The following is a 9,945-nucleotide window of genomic DNA, read 5'->3' on the forward strand; positions in this document are numbered from 1 at the left end:
TTCACTTGAAGATCAATTTTGGAATTTTTCGAAAATTTAAAAAAACTTCAAAAAACTGTTTTTCAAAATTTTTCTCTCAGACCACTCACAAATTAAAAAACAACCCAGAATTTTATTCATTTCCAAAGACAACTCTAAGGCCCCGTTTGGCATGAGTTTTGCCAAAATAAATTTGGGATTTATTTTCAAAACTCATGTTTGGCCATAAATTTTGCCCACCTTTTGGCCCAATCCCAAATCCCAAATCCCAAAATCAGCTATTGCCAAAATCCCAAAACTAGGGAATTATATACATGTTTTTTCCAAAATAAAGTTGGAAAATATGTTTTGAAAACGTATGTCCAAACACATTTTCATCTTCAAACCAAACTTCACCCAAATCAAATTTTTCAAAATAAATTTGGAATCTATGACCAAACGCTAGCTAATTCTCAAATACCGTTTTCACTTAAAATTTTACAATTCTTATGTCGAAACGCCCACTAAAATTATTCATTTCTCTTTTCTTTGTTTTCATAAAAAAAGGTACCAGTATCCAGTTGCATTCTATAAATCTGTGGGGTATGAAATATGAAATACAAATGTCCATCGACTCTAAATATCATGTGTAAAGTGAAACTCAATTTACTTTATTTAGATAAATTATATTCGTGTGTAAAATTATACTACAAAAATCACTATATCACAAATTTCTTAAACTAGTTAAAATACTACTATTTAAAATTAGTATCCATTATTGTGTGACTTCTTAAACAGTGTAGCGTCGTTTTCTCCTCGTATCAAAAATTGGAATTTCGTGAGAACGAAAAGGGAGATAACTGGTGGGAGCTAAAAAGCAAGTGGGTTTTACGTATTGAAGTCCAAAACCCACCAATATCAAATTCGTGTTTCAATCCTCTTTCTCTCTCTACCTCGATGGTTTCGCTTCAAGCTCTCCCTTTAAATATTCGCTTTTCATCCCTATCCATTTTCTTCTTCCCTTTTTCTTCGCTTTTTCCATGGCTTCCCTTTTTTCTCTCCGAACTTCCAGTTTCCATAATCAGTAAGTTTTCTCTATTGCCGCCCATTTTCTCTTTATCTTTGCAATTATGTTTACCAATTCCATTTGTTGAATCCTGAAATCTCTCAGCTAACCATAAGAGTCAACGAATTTTTCGCCTCTGATATTTCTTAATTAAGTAATGTGCTTCGTGTAGATTTACTGTTAAGTATCAGATTCATTTCTGAGACGGAAATTCAGGGGCAAAAATGTGAATGCGCACTCTGTGTTTGGGGAATTAATGAAGTATAAAGTAATGGCGGAGTAGATTTGTGGATTTCTTTTTGTTTCATGAATTAAGAGATGATCTTACAATTAAAATGAAAAGAAACCTTGATCTATAAAGCATCAATCTCTCCTGTGTTCTTTCATTTAATTAATAGTAAAGAAACTTATTTAGAGAATGACACAGATGAAAATGTAACACTAAAATTAATTAGATTGATTGGATAGTGGAGTGAGTGATATGCAATATGAAGATGTCTAAAAAGTGAAAGACAAGTTCTATAGAAGGACATTCATTCGCGTAGTATATGTCAAGTTCTTAAGAAAGATGTGCTTATGCAATTTCAAAAGATTGGACGATGACAAAGGGGACAAGTAGTACATATTGCAAATAGAATGAGAGTAGATTGCTTGAGATGTTATCAAGTAACTAGGATGATTGAGAATACTAAATTGGAGATGAGATAGGGACCTAAAATCGCATGGAGGAAAGTTGTTTCATAAGATATTTAATCTTGTGAAATCAAGGTGAATATAGCTAAGAACAAACTATAATGCAATCAAATGGTCCATATAGCAGCAACCAGTTGGGATTACTGTTCAAAGTTTAGTTGTTTTACACTTACATCAAGTTCGGTGTTTGGCAAAAGTATTTTCATTCTTGTAATAGACTTGTATATCAATATGGAGATACTGTGAGATTTAGAGAAATTCTACTTTTAGATAACTCCTAAGTTACCTCAAAATATGATTTATTTAGTATTCGCATGAAATAAATCCAAATTGAGTGGCATGGATATGGTGACTCATATAGTCAACCCCAACTAGTTTGGGACGGAGCATAACTGGTTTATTGTAATACTAAGTGCAATAGGAAAAAGTCCAAGTGCTTACAACCGAACAAGGAAAGAAAAGGTTTTACTATTATCATTCTTGTACTAGCTCTAGATTTGCATACAATGGTGGTACATCCAAAATGGAAAAGATTTGAAGCTTCGTTGATGGTTGTCCTTCATCAAGTCATAAGTTATCACTTAATCACCTCATTTTAGCTATCTGAACTTTTGTGTTTGAAGGGAGTGTAAATCATTCCACTGAAAAGCTTACTATCAACCTTAGATGAATTTGGCCAGGAAACTTTAAACACCATCTGAAGGAAAGACCAAGCAAGTCTACTAGGTTTAGGGTTCTTAACTTGAAAGCCCCAATCGGAAATCTTTAAATTATAGATAGATGCATTTGCATAGGTTTAGACTTTTGTGAGAATACAGAGGTAGACTATGAAGGTCCTTGAGACCTCTGATTCCTTTTTCAGCCATTTAATAAAATTCAACATTGGCTCTTTTTTGCTGCAGAGAAATTGTCCGATCATGGAACGTAGAAAAATCTGGGTGTAAGAAACTATGTGCATCAAATATATATGTGAAAGACCACGGTTTTGGCTGTCTAAAATACATCATTCTGCAAGGATATCTTTCTGCATCATTGTCCCAGAAGATTTCAAGGAAATGCATCCCTTCAGAAGCTCTAGGATCAGTGGCATCTGCAGGCAACCCTGATCAAAACATTATTGAAATGGATCCTTCCTTAGCTAGTTGTAACAGGAATGAGCTGGAATTCAGTCGAGTCAATTGTCTTGTGTGGGTACTGCATGAATCTGCGAGAAGCTTTTCAGTTTCAGCGCAGACCCTTGAATTGGCTAAAAATGGGCCTGAGCTTGCAATGGCATGGGTTGGGGTGGATGTGCATGCGTGGCATAAAAGCATCGCGTATCAGGTATGGAAGTGCAGCCTGCAGTTCCGTAAATAGAGATTTTTGACACACTGCATTTGTTCTTCAGTTTTAGATTGTGAAGGTTGATATCAGAGTCAATTTTCTATCTTAAACACTTAGCTCATAACTATGATAATTGGCAAGTTTGCGAACTTTGGAACCTATGCAACAAATAAAAAGCAGATGATGCTACACAGGTAGCAATTTATGCTTTGCTCAAAGCAGCAATAGAAGTGGAAGTATTTCTTTCTCGCAAACGCAGCAACAATGCTTCTTCTGTTAATGAAATGTAAGTTTGACTATCTTGAACTTTTCCACATCTGTGTATTATTGTGAGTTTAAACATTAAGACTTAAGACTATCAGTCTCTCGCTCCCTCAGATTTTATCTTCTCTTTTGATCATATTCATTCTTCATCATGGAACTCACATCATGAACCCGTTTCTGTTTGAATGTGTTCTATTGAGAAGGAAACTGCATGACACATTTTGGCGGTCTTGTCTTTATTCTTATTTTCATTTTCTTCTCCTTTTTGCTTTGCCTCAGCCTATCCCCAATCACCGACTTACTAGGGGAACGCATTGAAAGTCAGTTGAATGTGAGGAATCCAAAGTTGGTGCAGTGGTTTAGAACACTGGAGCTGCCACGGATAGCGGGAATGTTCATTCCCCTATTCAAGAAATGGTCTGTGGATTACGCAGGAAGGTATGTCCTTAAAGTCCGTTCATTTTTTATCAGGTTATATTTGTTGTCTTCATGATGCAACCAAACTCTTTTAACAGTAATCTGCTGATTGATATGGGGCGTGTTCTTTATCTCTCAGCTGTTAAAACATCTTATACAGAATTATTCAGTGGTGTTGCAGGAAATATCTTGGCCATAAGTTGTTGCACTGCAGTGAGGAAGTTAGGTTCGGGGCGCGTTTCTTGTCCTTTGTTTTCTGCTTCGATTGAAGATGCACTAGTAGAGCTCATGAACTTGTCACATAGACTTGTTTCGGTTGATAAGTTGCACTATTTAGCAACTGAGGCTGGATTTGAAGAAGACTTCTTGTTTCATTTTGGTAGAAAGGTTCTACCAAGTAACAGTATTGAAGATGTAGAATTTTGGATAGGATTGGTTCAAAGAAAACTCAGTAATGCATTCCACAGAGAAAATGTGATTACAGACAAGCATACTTTTCACGAGAAGGTTAGCGTTTACTAATTGATTGGAGGCAATTAATGTTGTGAACTATCTCCTTCTTACTCTTGCATAAGAACTGCAGAATACCTACAAACTTATGATATCTCACTGTAACTCCCTTATAAAACTATGCTTCGGTCTTGAAATTCAGAGAAAGAAGGATACGTCTATGATTCTTATTCTCTCTGTTATGTGCGCTTGTTATAAGAATTATTGTCTTTAATGTTAAAGAAACTCTATCTTGCAACTGGTTCTGAACGGATAAACTTTTTTCTCCTTATATCTATAAATTCAATAAAACATATAGCAACAATAACAATAATTATGAAATAGTTAGTTAGAGGACTTAAGGTTTCCCCTGCCTAAAATGATAATGAAGATTCTTCGACAATTTGGATGCATCAGTTAATTATGAAGTTGATAAAATAAGTTATATATTGAACTGATTGTCGTTTCGATGTCGACAGGTTCAGGAAAATAGTTTAGCTACCCTGGGGCTTTTTGCATATTTGGGAAGAGAGACAAGATTGTTCCTCTCAGAAATGGGTGTAAAGGATCTTGATGAGCAAACTAAAGATTTTCTGAGGTATCTACAATAGAGAGCCTACTTACTTTCCCCTACTCTAGTCAGTGTTGTTTGTTCATTTGATTGAAATTGGACAACTTTTGTGCTTTCTCCCTGCAGTTACTTAGAATGCGGTAGCCTTCTTATGCATCCAGAATTCTCCACTCTGTCTGAGTATCAGCTCTTCATGGAGGTTAGTACTTACATTAATTTGGAAGAAAAAGGAAATAAACAATTGATTAGAACAATTCTCGCAGGTAGTAGCGAATGAAATTGGATGGCTCGACTTTTATGCTGCATCTGCCACCAAGTTTTGTGACAAAAGAAGATCCAAACAACATCCAATTCAAGCAGAGAAAGAAATAATCTTGTACACTGTTTTAACTGTATGCTATGATATTATAGCTGGATTTGCTCACTATAGCAACTCTGCGCAGCAGCCATTAGATGCAGATTTACTGGACTTCTTGCTTCAGAGGTATCAAATCGTTCTGAGAATGCACTGTTGGAATGTCTAAATGTCGCTCACTTTTTAGCTGATTTCCGTCAATCTCTTTAGTCAGAGTCTGCTTTCTGGATGCCTGGAGGACTACTGGGCAGCTTATGATAGAACAGGGTATGTTTCCTTTAATGGATAAGAGAAGATACCTTCTGTTGCTGCAACATTCCAATAATGTGTTGTCTATCTCTCTCGAGCAGAGAACTGCAAAAAATTGCTGAAAGAATTGCATCTGATCCAGCAGCATCTTTGATTATTAAAGGTGGCATGAGTTCATCCATCATATTGGAAGCGAAGGAGAAGCCAATTGAGTTGATAAAAACGGAAAATCATCAATTTGGATCTAGATTGAATCAGATACAGGTAGCAGATTGAATAAATAGGGAATAAACCATCAAGAACTCTTGGTCCAAAGAGTCTGGATTACTAAATTCGGTGTCCGACAAGAAAATTCTCTCTAGGCGTAGCAGACAGTTCTTACTTTATTCATCAATTCTTTCGAACATTTGTACACAACCTTTTAACTTGATAGTAGTTTATGAAGCCCTTTATAGATTTTTCATTTCTCTTATCGAATGTCAGGCCACCAGCTCCGGTGTGGACCCTTTGACGTTGGTGGAGTCAGATTGCTCTACTGCACCAAAAACACGTCAAAATTTTCTAACAAAATCTACGACCAAGCTGATATCTGCAAGTACGGTAAGTTACTCCAGTTATTCAATCAAATCAAAAGAGTATGCTCTACAGTTGTTAACTTTGTACTGCATTGTGCTAGGATATCTGGATGGGTACTGAATTGCTCTTTACGGACATATCGGATGCTTTGGGCCTACTTATAAAGCAGTTGAAAGGCCGCCGACTAACAAAAAGGGAGGGAAAGAAAATGAAGAGAACGCTGGGTGATATTGCCAACCTTGTGCCCATAACCATCTTAATGCTACTTCCTGTAAGCATCAACTAGATGAAACAATGGATTTCCGTCTGTCTGCTCGAAGTTTCAATTTTTGGCTGAATGAACTGGTCTTCTAGTCCACTCCATGCTATATGCTAGAAATGGTTTAGGGCCTATAGTAATTATACAGATGTCAGAGATGATATGACCATGTTTAAGGGACTAAAAAGTAAGCAGGATAAGATCTTTTTATAAGGCAATGATTCGGAAAATGTGCCATGTCTATCTTGGTCCCAAGATTACTAAAAACTTCCTACTTTTTTGTCTTCTATGGTATTGTATTAATGGAAGTGTATTGTTTCTAATAGTTGCTGTACAACAAACTTCCTTCATGAACAACTTTCATCTAGTTTCAGGATGTCAATGTGAAATATTTCTTCCCTATTGTTCTCACAAAGAGCTTCTCAAAGATTCACTTTGATAAATCTAACAGGTTTCTGCCGTGGGTCATGCAGCCATGCTAGCCGCGATCAAGAAATATGTCCCGAGCTTGGTAACTGTAATCTATCATTCTACACATTATTCCTCCTCCTGTTATGTGCTTATATTTTTTATTTTTATTTTTGTTGTCCCAGATTCCTTCTCCTTATTCTTCCGAAAGGCTTGATCTAATTAAACAATTAAAGAGAACAAAGAAGAAGGAAATCCAAGCTCGGAGCAGCAGTGACGACCCTTCTTTTAAAGCTGTAAAGTGAATGAAAGCTGTTGGAAACAACTTTAGTATCATGGTTCTGGTTCGGCTCAACTTTCTGTAAAGTGGCAAGTAGAGTTGCATATACCTCATTGTAGCCGGTGCAAGAAACTGGCTATTAGGGAAACAGAAAGAATACTTCGTTCAAAAGCACCTTTACACACAAATCCTGCTAAATTTAGTTCTAGAGAAAGCAACTTTGATCAAGTGTATTTGGTTAGGCATTATCTGACAATTGTTCATATTGGCCATGCTTTAAAATGAAGCTTTCTAAGTTTCAAGGATTCATTTGTGTCCACAATATTTTGATGTGCGTACAGTGATTTGATTCACAGTGAATTCAGCTCATGATGTCGCTATACAACACAGTTAGCATTTTCTTTCACTCACAAATGCTTTAACGTAGACAAATGCAGAACACTGCAAGAATATATTCAGGTTTTCCTATATCATGAGATTCTTTTGTAGCATATGGTTGTAGGTACAGAAGATTTCGTAAATGTAAAATATGAAAATACTTCTTATGCATTTTAAAGGAGAGAGAGAGAGAGACAAAATTTTATTTTCTTTACTTTTGGTTATATAGATTCAATGGGGAGAATGAAAAGATAACTTCCTTTTTCTAGCCGTCATGTTTAGCTTATAATTTTTGTTCTGATGCTTGTCATTTAGAGAACAAAGGTGTTTCACTGATGTAATTCTGTTTTGGTTTGGTCGTGTAAATATTTGTTGCTTTAAAAAAAAAAATAAATTCGTTGTTACAAAGAAATAGCTTTAATGCTCGCTAACTTGCAGTAGCTGGAATAGCTCAGTTGGTTAGAGCGTGTGGCTGTTAACCACAAGGTCGGAGGTTCAAGCCCTCCTTCTAGCGTACGAGTTATTTTTTTTTTCCAGGCACTTCTTAAGACAAACCTCTAACTAAAGAGAGTTCAGATCTTTCAATTCGCTTTAGCATTGACAAGGTCAAGTGCGCCATAGGTGTTAGTTATTTCTGGGTGGCAAACGGTCGGGTCGGATATGAGTGAGTCAAAAACGGGTAATTCATATTTGAGACGGATAAAAACGGGTTATCCATGACTTCTTGAATATGATCACTGTAAAAGTTAAACACATTGGTTAACCATTTTCTAAGTGAATAATATGGTTATTATCCATATTCGACCCGTTTTTAAAAAGTTCATTATTTAACTTATTTTTTAATGTATAATATGAGTGGATGACTATTTTCTTATAACTATTTTGCCACCTCTAGTTATGGGGGATTTGCAGCCATACCCTATATTTATGCCACCTTTTAACCTATACCTTATTTTTAAAAACTATTGATTTCGTAACCAACTAACAAAAAATCCGTAATAATATGACCATTATACCCCTTCCAAAACATATAAAAGATGAATCAAGCATACCAGATTCAAATTTCAGATCACGTCCGTATCTCCTCCATCACTCCGTCTCTCCTCAGATCGGCTCTCGCAAACCAGATTTGAACCAGATTCAAATTCCAAATTTAAAATTACAAAATACATTGTAAGTATTCAAATTCATCTTTAGAATTCAAAATATTTTATGAAACTAGTTGATTTCATGATATATGTTTTCTGATTGATTGATTGAAGTTCTTTGACGAACTTCACTGATATGCTGAATGTGCATTCTAAATCTGTTTGACGTTAAATTCTAACATTCTAATCCGACAAATTTAAATATGCTGAAGTTTTCCACTGCATAATATGCTAAAATTTTTGGTTTATTTGCTAAACAAGCTGAAGTTATTTAGTTCATATTTAAAAAATTCAGCAAAACGAGCTGAAGTTTTACTCCTACACTGCGTAAAAAAAATAAAAATAAAATTAAAATTTAATATTGAACAAAAACTTCAGCAAGGATGCTGAAGTTTTTTAGTTCAGTTTTAAAAACTTCAGCAAAAGAGCTGAAGTTTTCCTCCTACACTAGGTAAAAAAAATAAAATTACAATTAAAATTTAATATAGAACAAAAAACTTCAGCATGGATGCTCATGTTTTTTAGTTCATTTTTAAAAACTTCAGCAAATGAGCTGAAGTTTTCCTCCTACACTGGGTAAAAAAAATAAAATTAAAAATAGTAAAACTTAATATTGAACAAAAACTTCAGCATGGATGCTGAAGTTTTTTAGTTCATTTTTAAAAACTTAAGCAATGAACTAAAAAACTTCAGCAAAGGAGCTGAAGTTTCCTCCTACACCGGGTAAAAAAAAAAAAAATTAAAATTTAAATATTGAACAAAAACTTCAGCAAGGATGCTGAAGTTTTTTAGTTCAGCATAATATTTCGTCCTACAATATGTAATTTTCGGATAAGTTTTTGTTAATTCCTCAGTTATTTTCTAAGTTTAAAAAGGATTAATATAAAAAGAAAAATGCACAAAAACATTAATACAAAAATATCATTTTTCATTACATAAAATAAAATATANAAGTTTAAAAAGGATTTTTAGTTCATGATTGAAAACTCAGCAAAGGGAGCTGAAGTTTCCTCCTGCACTTTGTATTTTATTATGATTTTTTGGAAATACTTCATACCAAAAAATGCTTAATTTTCCGATGAGTTTTTTTTAATTCCTGCTGTAGTTATTTAGTTCATCTCCTCTGTCATTTTTCGAGTTTGAAGAGAATTAATATTAAAAAAAAGAGAACGCACAAAAAACTTAACTGAGAAACAGAACTTTTCATTAAATAAATAAAAATATAACTTAAAATTACATAAAAAAGAAATAACATAATAATCCTTTATCTAAAAGGATTATACTAAAAAAAAACTAATCGTCCATGTCATCGTCGTCATCATCATCGTATTCATTGTCAGATGGACGAGCATCTTCATCATGAAGATTATCAAACTTCACAAACATCTCAAGCCTATCAAGCTTGGTGTTGATTTCTTCAAGCTCCCTATCATACTTTTCTATGAGCTCATCCAGTTTGAGCTCAAAAGCTTCAATTTTGTCTTGCTTGTGAGCACGTGATTTTTGCCCTA

At 34.6% G+C, this 9,945-nt stretch overlaps 1 protein-coding gene and 1 non-coding gene across 2 annotated transcripts; both read left to right on the forward strand.

The window, feature by feature from the left end:
* Positions 1-850: 850 nt before the first annotated feature.
* Positions 851-7,232, forward strand: LOC109220464. The gene is made up of 14 exons (XM_019384932.1): positions 851-1,042; positions 2,620-3,040; positions 3,235-3,326; positions 3,584-3,742; positions 3,892-4,228; positions 4,690-4,808; positions 4,908-4,980; positions 5,045-5,265; positions 5,347-5,403; positions 5,487-5,649; positions 5,869-5,985; positions 6,062-6,232; positions 6,672-6,731; positions 6,814-7,232. The coding sequence occupies exons 1-14, from the start codon at positions 999-1,001 to the stop codon at positions 6,931-6,933; spliced, it is 2,154 nt and encodes a 717-aa protein (XP_019240477.1). The 5' UTR covers positions 851-998; the 3' UTR covers positions 6,934-7,232.
* Positions 7,233-7,726: 494 nt separating this feature from the next.
* Positions 7,727-7,800, forward strand: TRNAN-GUU. The gene has a single exon. It is a non-coding gene; the product is annotated as a tRNA-Asn (tRNA).
* Positions 7,801-9,945: the final 2,145 nt, after the last annotated feature.

This window comes from Nicotiana attenuata, unplaced genomic scaffold (genome assembly GCF_001879085.1).
Source record: "Nicotiana attenuata strain UT unplaced genomic scaffold, NIATTr2, whole genome shotgun sequence".
Taxonomy (NCBI): domain Eukaryota; kingdom Viridiplantae; phylum Streptophyta; class Magnoliopsida; order Solanales; family Solanaceae; genus Nicotiana; species Nicotiana attenuata.